Raw genomic sequence first — 21,681 nt, 5'->3', positions numbered from 1 at the left:
TCTGCTTGAGAGGGTCCAATGGTTCCAGAGGAGGCCACCCCTAGGATGTGGGTGGGTGAGCAGGTAGGTGCCACAGGACAAGACTGGCGGTTCCCAGGGTACTGGGTAAGGGCAACCTGTCTGGACCCTTAGCTGGAGGGACCAGGAGGTGTGCCTGGCACCCGGGCCCGTGCCAACTGCAGGCAGTTACCTGGGAACCAGGAAAGCCTTGCCCTGCCTGGAGCTTTGGACTTGGCCCTAAAAAACCCTATTAGATCCTCCTGATAACAGGTTTCCGCTGCAGGGCCATTTGCATGGTAAGTGGGCCTTTTGTGCTTTCATCTCAAATATCTCAGCCCACCTCTCCTGCCCTCACTAAGCCCCCCTAAACACACACACTCCCCACCCCAACCCACGCTCTCCACTCCCCACCTCTTCCCTGAAGGGGAGAGTTAGTGAGGGCGGGGTCTGGGCCAGGAAGAGGGCACATGGCTCTAGGCAGTCCTTTTTCAGAACAGTGGGGAGGGGAACCCTCAACACCCCTGGCTCCTCTCCCCTCTGTCATCTGAGGGGCCCCCAAGGCTTATGCTCCTGAGAAGCACCTCCCTCCCTCCATCCTTCACATTCCTCTCTCCTTGACAAGACTCACTGTCACCTCATACCTCCTCCAAGAAGACGTCCTTAGTGAGCAGCCTTAATGGCAAATTTGGCAGGTACCGTTTCCCACCTTCATTCCAAGTCCTTCTCCCCACTCCTTTCACTCACTCATTTATTTAAATTTCAATATTGAGCATCAGCTTCAGGCCAAAGAAAACCAAAAGCCACCAGACTGCTCACTACATCCCTGTCTGGGTCGCAGCCTTCCTTTCCTCCCCAGCTCTCTGCCTCAGAACCTCGAGGACTGAATCAGTACACCTCCCCCCCGCCTCACCCTGGAGCCCACCCCAGAGCCTCGTGCCCCAGCCCACCCCTGGCTCAGAGAGAAAAGAGCCTGGCCCAGCTGTGGGTTTTGTCTCTCCAAGAACCGCTCCACTTCCTGTTTTCCAGGGGATGCCTGCGGAGGATGGCATCATGGACTATATGCTCAGGAGCTAAGTGGGCAGCAAGCAGCCCGCCCAACCAACTTGCTTTGCATCTCAACAATCTCGGATATTTAGAGCGTGGCTGGTGCAACATCTGTGGAGGAAATGCTTCCCGCTTCCTCCTCCTGTCTCCCTCCCATTGCACTCAGGCTCAGGCTGGAGACGAGGAGGGGGTCTTGGTCCCTGGCACGTACACTACAAATCAGGCGGCATGGTGGCTATGGAGGGGTGGCCTCCCAGCCCCACACAAGTCTGGGGTGATAAACATCTCCCCTAGTTCCCTGGCTGTGTCCAAACGTGCATTATTTGCATCAGTACATTCCAGGACTTGGGAAAGCCTTCAGGATCACCTAATCCAGAAGTTTTGCCCTAATGCCTCCTGGAAGATACCCCAGAACCTCCTGAGGGCAGGCAGGAAGGGCCAGAGATTTACCAAGTAGATAGGTCTCTGTTTGGACTTCTCTGGTGCCCTGGAGGTTCATCTAAGGTTTGTTTGTTTTTTTTTGTCTCAGATGACCCTCAGTTCATGGCAAGCCTGGGTCTACCCCCCAGGTCTCCTGACTGCTTCTATCAAGACTGACAGTTTCTGCTTTCCATTTTAATGTAATATTTCAGGGAAACAGAATCAGCCATCATCACAGTAAATGTCCAGGGTGATAGGAACACGAGATGGGTAGGACAGAAGGAATGGAAGCTTGGTCAGGTCTCCTCCTCAGGCCCCCTGGGCAGTTAAAGGGAGAGAAGGACCCTGGTCTACAACTGAGTTTCTCTTCAGCCAAGAGTCAAAAATAAAACTTAGAGAAGTGGACTGCCAATTCATGCTAAAGTGTGACAGTCTGATATAATAAGGCTAGTGCCTGAGAACACACTTTGCTAGATAAGAGGAGCTGAAAGGAGAGAGTCTGGGATCATGAAGAGAAGAGAGAGAGGGGAAGCCTGGGGTGAGGAAGGGAAGGGGAAGGAAAAAGGGGGGGCTGGAAGGCTTAAGATAAACTTCCCCAGCTTCTTGGGTTCACAGGTCCAGCCCTGAGCCAGCGGAGGAGTATTAACAGTTTGGAAGACACAGTGTGGCAACTGCAGAGAAAAGCAAGTAGTCACTGAGGCTGTATCACCATGGGGCAAGCAACACCCCCACCAGCTCTGCCCCAACCATGGGACCTGGCTCATGGGCTGGGTGACTTCTGCCAAGTTTTTTTTAACCATGGTAAGCTGACTAACTAACCAGCTTGGCAGGCTCTTGGGTGGTCACCCTCCTCAGTGAGGACAGGCAGGCTCAGGCGGGGCTGCGGGCCCTGAGAGCTTGGCCCCTGGTGAATGCCCCATTTGCAACCGCCTGTGATGAGGACAATTCCATTGTTCACAGATGCTCCAGGAGGAGATGTCGCAGGCTGCAGGTTCCATGCAGCTTCCATTCGCCTGCAGGCAGGACCCAGGAATGGCCCACGTCCCTCCACACCCCTCCCCTCTAAAAATGGCAGGAACTTCCACCTCGTCAAGAAACCCTTCCCTGAATAGACCTGGTGAGGGCCAGAGTGGTCAGGACAGCACCGGGGGATGGATGGAGTTGTAAAAAGCTTCCTTGGGAAGAGAGTAGGGTCTTCCAGAGCAGGACCAGAGCAAGTTCCCGCACTGGACTGTCCTGGATGCAGAGCCAACCAGGGCTGTAGCAAAGGGCCCCTCATCTCAGGCCAGGCTCTTGCATGTCCTCCTGTCTTGGCTAAAGTAACCCAACCTCCATGCCTTTCTTCATGATGTAACCGCTACCTAGGTTGCCTTCCCCAGTCCACAAAGCCCTCATGGATCCCCGGGACTCACAACCACAGCCTTTTTCAACACTTGACTCAAAAACGCAGGGAACGGGAAAGGTGATCCTGAGGCCCCATCCAGCTTTAATAGGCTAAGATGTTTGCCTCTTCCAGAAGTCCTCCTTACTTGCCAGCCCCATCCCACTCTAACCATCCAACTTCTCTGACCTCTCAGTTTTTTGGGATTATAGCACCGTTAGTTCTGCACGGTTCACACTTTTTTTTCCCTTCTTCCTCAGGGCTGTAGAGAGAATCTCTCCAAGTAGCCTGTAACCCCCTTAGGAGAGGTCCTGGTTTCTCATCCCCAGAGGTCCCCCAGCCCCAGCCCAACACCTGCTGACTGCGTACATCCTTCAGAGGACCGAGCAGAAAGTATATGTCCAGGCTCTTCCTCAGCTTCTTCCCAGCCCTCCAGGCCCTAGTCACTGGCCTCCCTGCTGTCTCAGTCCCAGGCTTCAGGGCTCACCCAGTGACCCCCAATCCCACCATGAAATCTTCCCAAACTCAAGCCTTGCTCCAGAAGGGCGTGGCTCCGGAGGGCGTGGCTCCGGAAGGGTGTGGCTTTGAAGGAGCTGCCCTGTAGCCACACCCTCCCCAGCCCTCAGACTGGGAACTGGAGTGCGCTCTCGCCAGTACCAGATCTCCAGGCAGTCTGGTTTCAGTCAGTCAGACCCTGACTCCTCCGACTAGCTCAGCCCCTCTGAACCTGTTTCGGGGGACAAGCTATGCTTGGTCAGCCAGAGCCTCCCTTGATATGCAGTGACAACTTGGCCCAGGTATTTCTTTAAAACTCAACCTCCACCTCCTCTCATGATGATGTTCTGGAAGTTTACTGCAGGTTCACAAAATTTCTTCCATGATTCAAGACTCCAGGATGCTCGGACAACTACAGTTTTTTTGGTATGGTTCTGGTGAACTCATGTGGCAGCAAGACTTGACCTAAACTGAAGTGAGAATACTCATGGTCTTTATCTCAAGGCGTAGATGTTTTTCTGCAAAAATAATCATGTCTGATTACTGGCTGCTGCCCTCCACATTGCTAAGGATGTTATGTGATACACAGTATACATGTTATCTTTAATATAAAAATAATAGAATACACATCTGGCCTCAAAGGGATGGTCACTATGGGGAAAGTGGAGCTTCTCTGCTCTTACCCTTCAATTAGACTCTTTGGAATTTCCAGGACTGACTGAATATGGTGGTTTGATTTTCTCTTGGCTCTTTGAAAGTCTCCCAGTGAGAGAGTCTGGGCTTGAAGTGTCTGGCCCCCACCCCAGCTCATCTCTGCTGCTCCCAGGATTCCCACGGAAGGTCAGGTGTGGCTGACTTCCAGAGTCTGACGGGGGCTCGCCACTTTGCTTCCTGATCCTGTCCAGACAGAGGCCAGGTCATGGCCAGGCAGCTTATGCTGAGAGGACCATGCAGAAATAGCCAACAGACAGGGCAGAGAGGGAGGTTCAGGGGGCAAGGAAGGGTCAGTAGAAAGGAAAGGGGAACTACCCACCCCGACGCTCACTATGGACCAGGAGGCAATGCTAGGGATTGTGGGGGGAGCTGACCAACAATGGAGTCCCAAGACTTCTGCTTAAAGGATGCTATGCGTGAATCCGAAACATGAGCACATAAAAAATTAGGTAACATACCTAGAGTTGAAGACATGTAGTGCCAGAGATACCTATGACATATGCCAAGTGAAAGAGGCTACAGGGTGGAGGACTCAGGTCAGAGCTGCCCAGGTCTCAGCTGGGCATCAGCAGGAGAGAGGGATGAAGACGTTGGCTCCGGATTCTAACAGACTAGAATTCAAGTCTAGGTGCTGCCAGTCAGTAGCTCTGTGACTTTGGGCAAGGCACTTGGCCTGTCTGAGCTTTTCCCCCCTATTCACCTCTAAAGGAAAAGAATTCCACCATCAGCTACCTCCTGGGATGTCATTTGGTTAAATGAGATTATGCACATAAAGGGCATATGAAGGATTCAAATTATACAATGATTGGGATAAAAGAGGAAGAGAGGAAGCAACAAATCTCAAAAAGATGCTCCTCTACTTGGGATTCTCTAAGACAGACCACTAGATTTCTTGGGTTCCATATATGTGGATAGCATTTCAGCACTTATATACACAAAACCCTCATAACAACCCTACGAGGTAAGGATTAGCCATTTTATAGATGGGAAAACTGAGGTGAGAGCAGCTCACTGACTTGCCCTGGGTCACCGTTAGTAAGTGGTTGGCGGGAGGATTTGCACTCTGTCTGTGTGATTCCAAGTCCAGTGCTCCCTACACTAAAGCAGGGCCTTAGGCTGTGTCCCATCCTGCTTAGGCTGATACCAAAGTGAGGGTGATGCTCACGGCACCTGGCCCACCTCCTCCTGAGCCCAACTTCTACCTGAGCACACAAGCCTAAAGGCACCAGGACCTCTCTCTCTTAGGAGCTTCCAGCCCAGGAGTCCCTCCCCAACCCTTGCTCCTCTTTCCTCTGTTTCCCTCCGTCAGCCTCAGAAACTTCACCACCATCCATGGAGGAGGCTGGTTTGACCTCAACTCTAGAGCCCAGCTTCTCAAGAGTTAGTGTTGAGCTAGAGACAAGCTAGTCTAAATTCCTTTCCCAAATTCAATGATTCTTATCAGTGATGTTTGGCTTGCAATCTACCACCCCAAAGCAGTAAAATGTCTTCCTTTCTTCTCTCTAACCCTGTTTTTCTCAGGACCCAGTCAATTCCTAGCACTGTTCAAAAAAAATCCAAATACATAAAACACTTAGGAATAATTTTTTAAATGTTTGTAAGATCCATACACTGAAAATTATAAAACACTACTGAAAGAAATTTTAAAAGCTCCCCTAAGAGAGATATGGCCAGTTTATAAACCAATAGACTCAATATTGTCAGAAGGCAAATTGACTTACAGATTCAGTGCGATCCCCAGCAAAATCCTAGCAGGGCTTCCTACAGATATCAATAAGTTGATACTAAAAGTTATGTGGAAACATAAAGGATCTAGAGTGGCCAAAACAATTTTGAAAAAGGACAATGTATAGTACTTGGTTTCAAGATTTGCCACACAGTGGCAGTAATCAAGACTGTGGTATTGGCCCAAAGATAAGCTTTGTTGTTGGTGTTCAATTGCAAAGTCATGTCCAACTCTTTGCAAGCCCATGGACTGCAGCAGGCTAGGCTTCCCGGTCCTCCACTATCTCCTGGAGTTTGCTCAAGTTCATGCCCATAAGCTTACCACATAGAAAAGAGAGTCCAGGAATAAGCCCTCATATATTGGGTCAATTGATTTGCAATAAAGATGACAATAAAGAAAGGATCACCTTTTTGAAAAATGGTGCTGTAACAAGTTGATATCTACATTTATCTATACTTACTGAAAACAGTAAACTTCAATTCTTACCTCACACCATCCATATAAGTTAACCCCCCCAAAATCATAGACCTAAGTGTAAGGGCTAAACTGTGAAGTTTCTAGAAGAAAACAGGACAAAATCTTTGCAACCTCTAATGGACAGAAATTTCTTGAATGGGAGAAACAAAAAGCACAAACCATACAAAGAAAAGTTCAAAAATTGTACTTCAACACAATTAAAAACTTCTGTTCCAGGATTTCCCTGGTGGTCCAGTGGTTAAAACTCTGTGCTCCCAGTGTAGGGGGTACAGGTTCAGTCACTAGTCAGGGAAGATCCCACGTGCTGCATGGTGTGGCCAAAACATAAATAAATAAAATTCCTCTGTCTAGAAAGAGTTTTTAAAAAATTGTGTTCTTTGCAAGGTAACAATAAGAAAAATGAAGAGGCAAGCTACAGACAGGGATAAAATATTGTCGATAAATTCTGATAAAGGACTTAAATCCAAAATATGTAAAGAACTCTTACAACTCAATAATAAGAAGACAAATAACTCAATGAAAAAGATATTCAAATGATGAATGTGCACATAGAAAATGTTCAGCACAGTACTCATCAGTGGAAAAATGCAAATTAAAATCACAATGAGACACCAATACATACCCACTAAAATGGCCAAAACTAAGACTGACAACAGAAAAGAATATGGAGCACCTATAACTCTCATACATTACTGTGTAAAGTGGTACAACCATTTTGGAATACTATTCAACCATTTCTTATAAAGTTAAATATATATACCATAAGATCCAGAAATCTAGCCCTAGATACATATCCAAGAGAAATAAAAACATCTGTCCACCAAAAGGGATGTACACGAATGTTCACAGCAGCTCTATTTGGAAGAGCCCCAAACTGAAAACAATCCAAATGTCCATCAACTGGTGAATGAATAAACAAATTGTGGTACACCCAAACAATAGAATACTACTCAGCAAGGAAAAGGGGAAAGTACTACTGATACATGCCACCATGTGGATAGTTTCAAAAACATTATTTTGCACAAAAGAATTCAGACTCAAAAGGCTATATACTCTATGATTCCATTTATATGAAATTCTACAACGGGCAAAACTGTCTCAAGTGACAGAAAGCAGGGAAGTGGTGACCTGAGGCTGGTGGGGGAGTGCTGACTGCAAACAGACACGAGGAGTCCTTTGAGATGATGGTACAGTTCCATATAGTAATTGAGGTGGTGCTTACACAGAGGCATACGTTCGTTAAAACCCAAATCACGCACTTAGAATGCATGCATTTCATTGTGTGTGATGTTGGTTTTGAAAAAAATTAAGGTCGTATCTTGCTTCTGCACAATGATGACACCTCTACAACCCAAGAAGATAATGAGAATCCCAGCAGCCACCAAGAGTGAGCCCATACTGAGCACTTAGTATGTGCCAGGCAGCCTGTCAGGCCCTTTCATTCATTGTCTCAAGCCTCACACCAGCCTTTAAGATGGGTATTATCATCACCCAAAGCTCAGAAAGGTGAAGACATGTGCCTGAGGTCACACAGCTGGCAAGAGGCAAAGATTAGCGATCAGTGTTAGTTGCTCAATCGTGTCTGACTCTTTTCCACCCCATGGAATATAGCCCCCCAGGCTCCTCTGTCCATGGGATTCTCCAGGCAAGGATATTGGAGTGGGTTGCCATTTCCTTCTCCAAGGGATCTTCCTGAGCCAGGAATCGAACCCAGGTCTCCTGCATTGTAGGTGGATTCTTTACCATCTGAAGCTACTACTTAAGACTGTGCTTTCCTAAACCTATCTGTACCATCCTTAGACAGCAAAGAAACACAAACAGTGCAGAGGCCACACGTGTACAAAGCACCACCAGAGTCAACTACGATTTTAACAATTGCATCCACATTAACTATTTCTGGACACAAAATTCATGACTTAAAGACTGAATTGGATGACAAGGCTTATCATATTCTCAGCTCATCACATAATACAGTGAGTATTTATTTATAAAACACCACAGAAGTTAATATTTTCAGAATTCCCAAGCCAACTGAGCCAAAACATGAACTCTTGAGCAATCCTAGACATCCAAGCCAGAGCCATCTGGTTAGGGAACCTTAGGCCCTTCAGATGCTAAAGACCTTGGAGGCAAGTGACTTGATCATGGACAGCACAGAGGAGTGGTCTGAAGTTAGGACAAACCTTTCTACCTCCCATCTCACTGTCATCATGCCATCTATGGGAGCCTACCTGATACCTGAGCAGAGTTCATAGCATCCTATCTCACTGTTGAGGACAGAGGAGAATGTTGGGGCCCCACTCAACCCACAACAGCCAAGAGTGTCTAACAGAGTTAACCAAATAGGAGAGAGGGGCAACCCTCTCCCCACTTCACCCTCTGCAGCTCCTTTACAGCTGTGGCTTTCCTGGATGACCACACGGTATTAGCTCTGGTAGCTAATGCTCTGTCAAATGAAGAGCCCAGACTGGCAGCAGGACCTGATTTCTATGCTGCCTCTCCCACTAGCTTGCTGTGTGACACAGAGTGAATCACTGAAACTTTCTCACCCTCAGTTTCCTTTTGAAAACTATTTACATCCATCCTGTATACCTCAAGAATGGGTCTGAGGATCAGATGATGGAGGGGCTGAATAAGAAAATTATTTGTAAACTGTAATACTAATGATAGTAATACTATCAGCAACACCAGAATTAGGTGCCAGACTCACGCAAAAGCACCAGAAGCAGTTGCTGGCTCACTGACTTGGGGATGATGGTCCCTACATCTGAAAAATAGGAATAATACATGACCTGCTTGAAGCAGGGAGTTAGACCAGAGAAACTTTGGGGGTCACTTCCAACTCTTAAGTCTGATTCTAAGATTTTAAAAATCCTAAGAAGATTGGCCTGACCTGTTCTCCTGATGTTTGAATTTTATCAGGATGACAAGACACTTGATCTTATGGTCAGAAATGAGATTTCAAATGCAAATAATCTGGAGAAGAGAGAAGCACATTATCTCTTATTCTTACTACAGTGTGAATGACTGATATAGATTCCTTCCAGAGAGCAAATTCAAATAGTAGGATGGAAAACCTGGCCTGAGTGTCACAACAGGGCTTCCTCAGGGAGAATTTAGGCTCATTCCTGTCTGTTCTCTGAGACCAAACACATAACAGCATGAAGCCTCAGTTTTATCTTAATCTCTGAGAATGTCTTCCTCCCCAGACTGGGGTTATGGTGGCTTGAGTACATTTTGCCAGCTATGTCCAGTGGAGCTCACAACTTGGAAGAGGGACTCACACTCATATGATCCATCTCAGCCCTAGTTCATGCTCAATCTATGATTTCCCTTTTCATTTCCAAGACTGCCCCATTGCTTACAGCCCTCAAATTCTAACCCTGGGCACTGCCACAAACTCCTTTCCCTTCCAACCACACCAGCCTGGGTGGTCTCAGCTTCCTGGAGCCCCTCTCCTCCCATTTCACCTGGCCCTTGCCCCATCCTCAACCCTTGAGCCCAAGCAAACAAAAGGATTGTGAAAATGAGCTGATATCCAAGAGGCTGCAGGCACCATTTGTCCATCACCCCACTCCATTCCAGCTCAGAAACCCCTGTCAGGGCTGAAATATCAAGACACTCTATCTCATCTCCTTAATAATTAGTAGCATTAGTTGTGCATTTACTATATGCTATACTCTGTTCAGGCTTCCCTGGTGGCAAAAGAATCTGCCTGCAACGCAGGAGACCCTGGGTCAGGGTCTAAACAACAACAAAGACCTTGTTCTAAGTGCTTTACATGTACTAACTCACATGATTTGCTGTTGTTTAGTCGCTAAGTTGTGTCTGACTGCTTCGCGACTTTAGGGACTATGACCCACCAGGTTCCTTTGTCCATGGAATTTCCCAAGCAAGAATACTGGAGTGGGTTGCTACTATCTTCTCCAGGGGATCAGATGGATTCTTTACTACTGAGCCCCCAGGGAAGCCCGACTCACATGATACTCATATGAAATAAGCACTCATCCTCATTTTACAGATAAGAAACTGAGGTACAGAGAAGTTAAGTGATTTGGCCAAACTCACACAGTTAGCAAGTAGATAGATCGGGGATTGAACCCAGAGACTGTGCCTGACCATTTTATCCTGTCTGCTGAGGCAGCAACAGTGCCTTTCCAAGGCTGAAATCATTGGGAAACAAAATGAATGTGCAGTGCCCTTAACAGAGAGCAGATAGAGGGGCTCAGTCACACCAAGTTCAGCCCCTTCTTTGTACAAAAGGGGACACTGAGGCCAGAGACTAAGTGGTCTTCCCAGCAAGCTGAGCCCAGAGCCCTAGGGTCTGGGCTGACATTACTCCCACCCCACCCCCTATATATTTCAAGAGAGGCCATTGCCCACAGCCAAGGCATGTTTTAACCAGGGGTCATGACCTGGAAATTAGCCCACAGCCCTATTCCTGTGAGGGACCTCTCAGACCTTCTCTGACCCTTATTTGCCCCTCCCTGCTAGGTCCATAAGACCAGTCTCTGGCAGGTCACTTGCTTGGTGGTTTATGTTTTTTTTGGGTTTTGTTGGCTTGCTTGCTTTTGCCTTTGCTTGGGTCAGACTGTAAGCCTCACCTTGATTTGAGTGAGGGTCACAAAAAGTGCCATGATTTAAAGAAACAGACTGTATATATTTAGAGCAGACTTTGGGGGGAGGTCAGGAAAGTCCCTTCGCACCCACGACCCCAACTCCTCTACCAAGTCCCTGCAATTCAGGTTCAGAGAAGGAGGGTCAGTTACCCCGTAACTTGCTCTCCAAACACTGCCCGGTCCCACCCATTCTCTCCCCAGATGTCACCCTCAGCTCGGAGCTTCCTTTTCCAATCATGTACACCGCCTCCCCCTTACTCTCTTCGTCATTCTCCTGAGAATTCACCTGACACCAGGTCTGAGATTTGGTTGGATTTCCTCCACAGACGGTTCCCTCCTACTCTCCGCACGGTCTGAAGGGTCCTCCATCCCTTTGGGATCAGTGCGATCCCCTCCCCCGACCTCGGTAACACCCCACCCTACCCATCCATCCAGCCCTCCGGGTCTCAGCTCCGCAGGACTAAGGCAGAAGGTGTGAAGGGAGCCCCAGGCAAGGATTGGTGGCTGGACAGAGCCCAGGATGGGGACGGACAGGGCACAAGTGAGGATCGGAGAGGACGTCCGAGCGCGGGAGGGACTCCTTGGACGGGCAGGGACAGGGCGCGCTGGGCGCACAGGCACCAGGTCCGAGACGCCTGCAGAGTCCCGGAGCTTGAACCGGGATCCGAGATTCGGCTTAGTGGGCAGGATGAGGTCTCGGACAGGACTGGGTGAGAAAAGCGGAGGTGAAGGGGACCAGAGTTCGGACGCTAGAAGGTGCGATCCGGGACCAGTCCGGGAAGCCAGAGGAGTTCTGGGCACTAACTCCCACCCCGAGATGGGGTTGGGTACTAAGGTCTGAGTTCGAGATCCCGCCGGGGCCGGGGCCAGCGGAAGGGAAAAGTTGGCCTTGTTGAAGCGAGAGGAGGGGGAGGCAGGCGGGCCGGGGCGCGGCGGGCACTGACCCGAAGTAGGCGGCGGCGGCGGCGGCGGGCAGCGCCAGCAGGCAGAGCGCGGCCAGGGCCAGCGCGGGCGGGGGGCGCATGATGCCGGCGGCGCGGAGCCCAGTCGCATCTCCTCGCGCCGCGCAGCGCTCGCAGCGCAGCCACCAGCAGCCTGCAGGGCTTTAAACCCAAGCGGGGCGGAGCGGGGACGGGGGGAGGGAGCAGCGCTGGCGGCACCCGTCCCCGAGCGGCGAGCCCCCCGCCTCATTGGCCCTGCAGACTTTCCCCGCCCCCCGAGGGTGGGGCCACCTCTCCAGGTCCGCCCCCGCCCCGCCTCCCGGCCCCCTGCCCACCCTCCCCAGGTGAGAGCTCACCTGATGTAGTGCGTGTCAGCGGACTGGGCGGCTGAAGGACCCGGGAATTGGAGAGACAAGGATGGGGATACGAAGCAGGGACCAGGGAGCTTTTGCCTCTCTGGGCGGGGTGGAGGTACCCGCAGGAAGGTACCCGCAGGAAGGGGTAAAAGGAGAGAGGCGCCTGGAGTCTGAGAAGTCGTGTCTCATCCACCCTCCAGCCGGTTGGTTCGGGCCCCTCTGCCCCAGCTCCGCGACACTGAAGGAGGGCCGGCTGTGGACACAGGAAAAATGCTAAGGGTGTCCTGGGACGGGGATACCCATGGTCAGAATGGAAGCGGGATAAGGGAGCCCAGTTTCTCAACTAGAGTCTGTCGGGGAGGAGGCCTCACTGAGCATTAGCTGATGTTCATGGAACAAAAATCCAGGTTCTCTGGTCAGTGGGGCGGGCAGAGCCTGGGACGGGGTGGGAAGGAACTTACTTTCCAAAGGGCATAGGCCCCAGAACTTCTGTCAGACAGGATGGATATGTTCAGTGTTTGGTCATAAGGCTCTGCCCTGCTTATTCTTTTTTTTTTTTTTTTTTAAGTCTAACCCCAATTCCTGCAGTGAAAGTGCAGTGACCAAGGCAATAGGTGGCTCCCATCTGGGAGGGAGGCACACAACAAATCACCCCATCAAGGTTTAATATGTTTTTGAGAGTATTGAATACTGGGTCAAATCGAGCAAAACAAAACATAACTCACACTGAATGTCAAGATCTGAATGTAAAGTTTCAAAAAATCAACCATGTATGCAGAACATCAGGTGACAGCGACCTTGGCTTTGTGAACACGAAGGCGCTGGGAGACTGGGGGAAGATGGGAGCTGCCATATTAACGGCTATAGTGAGCCTCTCTGAGCTCAGTTTCCCTGTCCAATAAGGGCAGCGGTTAACCGACTATCTTTAACAACTCTGCCAGTGATATCGCATCTCACGGTTCTGTGTGTTATTGAGGCATACAGTCCAGTGTGGTGGGCAGAGACCTGAATTCAAATCATGGAAATTATAAACCTCAGATAGGAAATGAGGACAATAATAAATAGCTTACAGGATTTTTGTGCAAATAAGAGTGATGCCATGGGAATTCCCTGAAGGCCCAGTGGTTAGGATTTCCCACTTTGACTGCCAAGAGCGCAGCTTCAATCCCTGGTGGAGGAACTAAGATCCTGAAAGCAGCGTGGTGTGGCAAAAAAAGCAAAACAAAAAAAGTGATGCCAAATGCCTAACAGGTGCTGGCAGTCAATATCAGGGGTTGTTAAAACTGTAGACAAGGTGTGCAGCTTTGCCAGATGAGTGAGAGCCTGGCTAATAGCATCTGCTGATTCTCTGCTGAAAACATTGCCACCGTGGGTGATTTCAAGTTACTGATGTGGCATCATCCTTGATCTAAGGAATTAGGAAGAGATTTGCTCAGGTGGCTGTGCAAACCAGTTGAAACTGGCTCCAGCATACCACTGGTAAGACCTTGAACCAGGCTCAACGAAGCTCAAGCTGGACCAGTGGGAGTCAGAGAGGAAGAAGGACCCCTACCAGGCTCCAACCACCCCAGTGGGCACCTGAGTTCAGGCAGATGAGGAGAGAGCTGCCCCAGCTGCCCCTCCTGTCTTTATGCCCATGGGCCCCTGCCACATATACACCAGCATACACAAGCAGGCAATTGCCTGGAGCAAGGGTGGGGTGAGGCATACTCTCCCAAAGTGACACATTTTCAATGTTTCAGAAAAGTTACCTGTTGTCAGTTAAGGCTGTAAGGCAGGGAAATTGGAGATAACACTAAAGATTCACCAAGGACATCAGTGCCTGGATGCTGAGATACACATGGAAATATCCAGAAAGAAGTTCTCTCTTTTAAAAAAATATTTTATTGAAGTATAGTTGATTTACAATGTTGTATTAATTTCTACTGCACAGCAAAGTAATTCAGTTCTAGATACATGTACATTCTTTTTCATATTCTTTCCATGATGGTTTATCACAGGGTACTGAATATAGTTCCCTGTAATATACGTGCATGCTAAGTCACTTGAGTCATGTCTGATTCTTTGCAACCCTATGGACTGTAGACTGCCAGGCTCCTCTGTCCATGAGATTCTCCAGGCAAGAATATTGGAGTGGGTTGTCATTTCCTTCTCCAAGGGATCTTCCCAACTCAGGGATCAAAACCAAGTCTCCTGTCTCCTGTATTGGCAGGTGAGCCCTTTACTACTAGTGCCATCTGGGAAGCCCCACCTGTACTAATCAGTAGGACCTTGTTGATCCATTCTGTATGTAATAGTTTGCATCTGCTAATCCCAGACTCAGAAGAAAATTCTTGAGCCTCCACCAGTCAGTGCTTAGGATGCCATCCTTGGGCCCAGCACATGTCTCACTGAAGTCTCAGGCCTCCTGTGAGGTTAGTGAGCCATCATTATACCCATTGCACAGATGAGTTAAGCAAGGCTCAGGAAACTTAAGTAGCTGGTGCATGTGACCCAGCTGTAAGTAGTGGAAGCAAGAGTTAAGCCCAGCCTAGTGGGACTGTCGCACTGGTTGTGGCCCATAATTGGTCACGGCTGGCTGAGGGCCACCCAGACACCCCGACTCACAGGGGCCTTGGCATAATTCATCCTTACAGAGTATTACGGGGCTCTAGTCTGGAGGAGGAGATGGCAGTGAAAACAGATCATCTCCACAGTTGGGATATTGTGGGACCCCTGAGGAAGGACACAGGGGCAGCCCTCGGGAGTTAGAGCCTTGACCATAATGATTCGTTCCTCCCACCTCACCCTCTGCCCTGGGAGCTCCTCAAGGCAGGGGGCAGGTGGAGGCCCTGAGTTTTATTTCTTTCTATATCTCCAGGGCCTGGCTCAGGGCCCAGCACATAGTAGGTGCTCCGGTAATATGTGTTGTTGCCAGCAGAGATAGAAATAATAGATTGTGTTATTTTGACACAATGCATGTTCACAGACACACTCCTTCCCATAGTCAGACACATGCCCCATCTCACACACACACACACACACACACACACATACCCCTTGACACTCTACAACTCAAGTCCAGGTATTCAGTGACACACAGACTCCCCCCACACCTCCCCCATGGCTGTCTAAATTCCTAGGCAGACCCACAGCTGCTCCTGGACCTGCACGTTCACACAGGTATGCAAGAGGAGCATTCTTAGACATCCACGTGCAGCTACCTGTCTCCATGAGCCAGCCCAAGGCAGCCACGGCTTAGGGATGCAGTTCCCCTGCCCCACCCCCCCGCCTCCCCCTCGGGTCCGCGCCATCCCCCCCACCGCCCGCACACGCACGCGCACATGCGCACACACTGTGGCGAACAACTTGCAGAGGCTGTATCCAATCCAGGTCCACATCTCTTCATCCTCCCCCCAACCCTGCCCCCAGACCAGGCCACCCTTCCTGAAGCACATCCTCAGGAGCCATTCAGCCTTGTGTGGCCCCAGGTCCCTAGGGCTCCCAAGTCAAGCTCAGGGCCCCAGGCAGAGGCCAGCACTCACACAATCCTCTGAGTTCACCACCTGGCTGTGAGCAAGTGGAAATGAGGAATTCCAGGCTGGCTATCTCCCTCTGATCACCCTCAGGGCTATACTGGAAATGGACTCAGCCCAACAGGAAGTGGGTCAGGTGATGCCCAGGGGCTCCAAGGGAAGGCACCTGTGCCCAGGCCGAGCCCAAGGCATGAGGCATGGCTGCTCAGGAGAGCTGGTGCCAGGGAGGACTCAATAGGACTGGTGTGGGAGTGCTCCCTTGTCCCTCTGCCTGGCTCCCCCACTCCCTGTGACCCAGCCTTCTTGGCTATGGTCTCATTGTAAATAGTTCTATGCTGACCACTCCCATCCGTCCTATTCCTGCTCTTCTGAACTGGCCTTAATTCTCACTCTCTCTCTGATTTGGCTCCAGGGTGCTGTGAGTTATCACATTGGGCATCACTGTCCCCACTCCACAGGAAGGACACTGAAGTTTAGACAGGTAGGTAATTTCCTCAACATCATGGAATTCACTGGTACTTGGTGGCATATACCTGACCTTTTCAGAGCATCAGACCAAACTAGGACTGAAGCTAACTGGGGAAAGTGGGTCACAGAATCTCACACAGGGGGGACTTACAGCTATGCGTGAAAACAACAGAAAAGATGGGAGAGAAACATACCAAAGTATGAATTAAAAGGTGGGTACTTTGCAGGCTTCTCTGGTGGCTCAGTGGTAAAGAATTCGCCTGCCCTTGCAGGAAATGTGGGTTCAATACTTGATCCAGGAAGATCCCACGTGCCGGGGAGCAACTAAGTCTGTGCACCACAACTACTGAGCCTCTGCTCTAGAGTCCAGGAACCTCAACTACTGGGCCCACGGGCCACAAGTCCTGAAGCCTGTGTGCCCTAAACCCAGCTCCACAACAAGAGAAGCCGCCACCTTGAGAGGCCTGCTGCGACTAGATAGTACCCCCCACTGGCGGCAACTAGAGCCAAGCCTGTGCAGCAGTGAAGACCCAGCACAGCCAGAAAGGAAGAGTGGGTGCCTTGAACCGTTCGGTCCAAAATAGAGGTCATGACTATTATTTTAAAAAGTGAGTGCTTTGGAGGCTGTGAGGGTGTGTTTAAAATGTTTTTATCTTCTTTGAATCTTCTAATTTAACATTTATAATGAAAAAAATTTTTCTTCAAAGGGAGAGGCAACAAGGACACAAGAAAAAATCTCTAATGGTAAAACTTTAAGCCTCGGCAGGAAAGATATTTGGGAGAAAACAAGGGATGTATTCCTGGACATCTCCTATGTCATCCATCCACCTATTTTTCTATAGGAAGGACTCTGGTCCTCTATGGGGAGCTCCCCCTACCGCTGGCAGAGCACACCCATCCATGGGAATTCCAATTCGAAACCTTGTCTCTGTTCCTCCCTTGCCTTCTCTGCTCCAGAACAATGCTCTGGGTGGAGGCTGTGTTGTGTGGAAGGTGATACGATCCTTCCTTATTCCTTGCCTGCCTCAGGCTCTTCTCCAGCCCAAAGGTGTTAGAGCTTAGCCAAGGGAGGCTGAATGCAGAGGTAGGTAGAGAAATGGCAATGTGGACAGACAATCCCAGTTTCAGAGCCTGTTCCGTTGTCCACGTAAATCAACTCAGAACGATCAGGTGCACATAAGCCTGTGTGCTGCCTGGGCAGTGGGGTCACCATGAGTACACATACCCACCCTCTGGGTTCCCACTTCTAAAAACATTAAAACACAGTGAGATGACCGGACAAGTAGCGCTGGGCAGCATGCTTTCTGCCTTTGACTATTAAGTACCCCCTCTAGAGTCACCCACCGGCAAAGCAATAATGACAGACTCTCCTTTCAGGTGTTTTATAACAGAAAGGTGTTCTGGACAAGCCGCAACTACTAGCACAGTTCAAAAGAGAGAAAACAAGGAAGAGTCGGAGAAAGGCAAGAAGAACAACTTTCTTAGGAAATAGAAAAATCATCCAGAATTGACGATCAATCACATTCTAAAGATTGGATTCGGAACAGAGGCACACTTCGCGTATTCTTGTTAGCATGTTTCCATCTGAGTAACTTCTAGCTTCGGAAAGTGAAGGGTAAGAGGAAAGGGTCCCCCTTATGAAGTGCAGAATATTCAGCTGGTGCCTGGAGGAATGCAGTCCCTGGCATAGTCCTAGATGGTGCCCACTTCCTCCTGGTCACATTTGCACAATCATAGGCACAGGTAGGAAGTGCTCGTTAACAAAGTCTTGACTAGGAGATAACTGGATCATAGCGTGTTTTCCTAAAGTTGCTATGTAGTTCAGTGGCCCAGAAAGATGTATTCCTTAAACTGGGGAGAGACTCAAGTCTTTGTTTACCTCTGGGAAATGGTAAGCTCAGGCTTAACAACACACACACACACACACACACAATGACTAATTCAATTTTACTACAAAATTTCCTTTTCATAGAAAGCATGATTATATACTATAAAATTTAACAAACTTTGAGCATCTGTGAGTAAGAGATGATGAACTAACTAGGTCCTGTCCCTGAGAAGCACAGTTTGTTGGGGAAGACATGTACATAAATACATATAACATTTTGACATTTCTATATAAGTATAAACTGGATATTGGGTACTAACTACATGCCAAGCATTGGTCTAAGTCCTAGAGGCATATTAGTTCATTTCATCCTCACATCATTTTATAGATGAAGAAATGGAGGCACAGAGAGGGTAAGTAACTGCTCAGCTAGTAAATTTGGGATTAGAACCCAAGGAGCGTGTATGGGTTTCATCACTGAGCTGCAGTAAAGAGAAGAAAGTGCTGGGAATTAATTCTAACAGATGAGCCCATGGAGTATCCCTTTGCTATACTGAGCTCACCTTTGGAGTGAGGAGTAGATTGACAGGGTGTTGGGTACTTTAGAATAGGAAATGCTTTTGAGACTTGCTGAACCTTGCCGCTTTATGTTATTGACTCTGGAATCTCATTTTTAGCCTCCAGCTCTGATGAAATGGTCTATCTCCACCTCTCCCTCTTGGATTTCGCACCCTGGTTGTGCCTGCATTTATTTCTCCTCAAGGCTTTGTGTCTACCTGCATGTAATACCACATGCCTCCAACAGGGGGTTGTTAACAGCAAAGGGTTGGGACAACTGTAGTTGAATGGAAAGATCCCTGGGTCCTAAGTTAACCTTGTCCTTGGTTTCCTCTGTGACCTTGGTTTCCTCATCCATAAAATAAACATACCACTTCTATCTGTCTTCCTCACACAACAGTGGTCAGAAATGTGAGAATGAAAATGAATACGGCAGAAGAGGCAGCTCCTGTCACTTACTCACAGCTCTTGTCTGTTGTTTAGCCACTAAGTCATGTCCGACTCTTTCCAACCCCATGGACTGCAGCACGCCAGGCTTCCCTGTTCTTCACCATCTCCCAGAGTTTGCTCAGACTCATGTCCATCAAGTCGATGATGCCATCCAACCATCTCATCCTCTTCTCCTTCTGTCCCCGTCTCCTCCTGTCATCAATCTTTCCCAGCATTAGGGTCTTTTCCAATAAGTCGGCTCTTTGCATCAGGTGGCCAAAGTATTGGAGCTTCAGCTTCAGCATCAGTCTTTCCAATGAATATTCAGGGGTGATTTCCTTTATATTGACCGGTTTGATCTCCTTGCTGTCCAAGGGGCTCTCAAGAGTCTTCTCCAGCATCACAGTTCAAAAGCATCAGTTCTTCAGCACTCAGCCTTCTTTATGGTCCCACTCTCACACCCATACATGACTACAGGAAAGATCCATAGCTCCTGTCTAGATGGTTTCAAAACCCCAATCATGCCACAACTACCTGTCAAGGGTCATTCATTGTTCCGGGTGCCATACAGCACCAAGAAGTCATTTCTAAGCTAAGCTAAGACACTTCAGTCATGTCCGACTCTGTGCGACCCCATAGACAGCAGCCCACCAGGCTTCCCCGTCCCTGGGATTCTCCAGGCAAGAACACTGGAGTGGGTTGCCATTTCCTTCTCCAATGCATGAAAGTGAAAAGTGAAAGTGAAGTCGCTCAGTCGTGTCTGACCCTCAGCTATCCCATGGACTGCAGCCTACCAGGCTCCTCCGTCCATGGGATTTTCTACCTTCGTACAAAAGGACTTTGAGTAAAAGTTTGAAGCAAAGTGTAACCCTGACGGTGAGCAAGGAAGCTCTGGCTCTCCCTGGTGGGCAGTAAAAGCCGCATCTCCTGTCCTGGGAAAGATAACGGGGGTGTGAAATGTCAGGACTCATCCTGGACACCTACTATGGTTGGAAAACTCTCCCAGACAGTAACTCATCTCTTCTTCACATAACCCGGAAAACGGAGGCACAGAGAAGGGAAGTGGCCTGCCCCCAAATCTGGATTCCAGGAACTTACTCCACCAGCTCATCCCAGAAAGTGGGGTGGGAAAGGGCAGTGCAGGAAGAGGAGTGACCGGAGCTGACTGGGAAGGACAGAAAAGGAAGGCCAGGCGAACGGAGCAGAGAGGGGCCGCGGCGGCCAGCCTTCTGCAGGAGCGCCCCCTGCTGCTCACCGGTGCAGCCGGTTGCGGAGGCTGCGGGTGCAAGAGGCTGCTCAGCTCTGGCGGGCTGTTTTCTCTCCCCAGAGTAGAGCAGGGAGGGCCCAGGGGAGTCGCCCCCACCTCCTCACTTAACACATGGCAAACGCAAAGCTCAGAGGAGAAGTGACTTGCTCAAGGGCTCTCAGCGAGCCAGCAGGATGCGGGTCTCTTAGACGCCCCGCCTGACACCGCAAACACGTCCATCTGCCCTCCCCTCCTGCTCCGCCCTCCTGAGCCCTGAGGGCCCCTTCCTCAGTGCACTGCGCCTGGCCCACCCCCCATTCTTCTTCTCTAGTCCCCACTCGTTCCACAAATTCATCTCCTCCAGGAATCCTCCCGGACTGCAGCCCCGGAGACCTCTCTTCTCCAAAGCCCTGTTATCTCCAGGATCGCAAGTTTAAATGACTTTCAATTCGGAGACATGGCTTTGTCACGCCATGGGAACCACAGATGAGGCTTCCTTCTTTTGGAATTCTCCACTCCCCCACCCAGCCGCTCCCCACCCAGAGGTGCCTGGTGTAAGGCTCACCTCGCTGAGTGATACTGGTTGTTTTTTTTTTTTCCTTCTTTCCACTACAAAGCAGTCCAGCAGGGTCTGTGGCCCTAGATAGCCAGGATGTCTGTGCCCACATTTGAGCTCTCCTGAGCCGGTGACCTTGGTTAGGTCACTTAGAATCTCTCAGAACTCTCATTTTCTCAACTGTAAAATCAGCGATATAGTTATTCTTCCGGCAGGATGTGAGGTGAGATAACATGTAAAATGTGTCTGAAACATTGTAGGTGCTCAATAATTGGCAAGGTCGATTAGTCAGACTTCCAGGGAGCCTTAGGCTGGTCTCTCTGACCTCACCTTTCCATTGGGCACCCTCTTTCCCAGATGTGAACCCTCCAAGCCTAAACCTCCCCCACCACCCTCACAGTGGCTATGGAAGGATCACAGGAAAGGAAGATGCTGTTGGAAGACAGAAAGGCTCTGTAATGAGGCTAATCAAGTCACACCGCTAGGCTGATGCTCTCAGGCACTGGGACCTGCCTCTCTCATTCCCCTCCTTGTGCTGCGCACTTTCTAGACAGGTCTTTTTGCTTCTGTTAACTCCTGGTTCCTGCTTCTCTCAGAGAGTATAGCCTGCACGTGGCCCATCACGGCTGCTGTGACACCCCCATGGTGCCACGGCCATTCAGCTCTGGGGCCCAGTGGCATCTGCTGTGTATCCTAACATGACTCTGAAGAGGAGAAGGGGACCCCACACTGGCACTTCCGGGACCTGTCAAAGGCTGTGGCCACTTGTGAACTGACTGCCCAAGGGTCAGGTCTAATTGGTCATGATCATAGGGACACGGTATCTGCTACAAGCATGGCCCTAACATAGTTCCATGTTTAATAGAATAAATATTCAATAAACACTGGTATTATTAATAATAACTACA

The 21,681-nt window shown here is 49.5% G+C and overlaps 1 protein-coding gene across 1 annotated transcript in view; it reads right to left on the bottom strand.

Annotated features, from left to right (window-relative positions):
* The window catches only part of WNT9B (Wnt family member 9B), a 48,649-nt gene that overhangs the window by 12,287 nt on the left and 14,681 nt on the right, over positions 1-21,681 (bottom strand). The window contains exons 3-5 of the mRNA XM_040244364.1: positions 12,174-12,204; positions 11,821-11,979; positions 11,492-11,582 (exon numbers count right to left, since the gene is read on the bottom strand). Of these exons, the coding sequence (XP_040100298.1) occupies positions 11,492-11,582; positions 11,821-11,979; positions 12,174-12,204 (281 nt within the window). The remainder of the gene's footprint in view (positions 1-11,491; positions 11,583-11,820; positions 11,980-12,173; positions 12,205-21,681) is intronic.

Source organism: Oryx dammah, unplaced genomic scaffold (genome assembly GCF_014754425.2).
Source record: "Oryx dammah isolate SB20612 unplaced genomic scaffold, SCBI_Odam_1.1 HiC_scaffold_8, whole genome shotgun sequence".
NCBI classification, from domain to species: domain Eukaryota; kingdom Metazoa; phylum Chordata; class Mammalia; order Artiodactyla; family Bovidae; genus Oryx; species Oryx dammah.
This window is presented reverse-complemented; position numbering and strand designations above follow the sequence as displayed.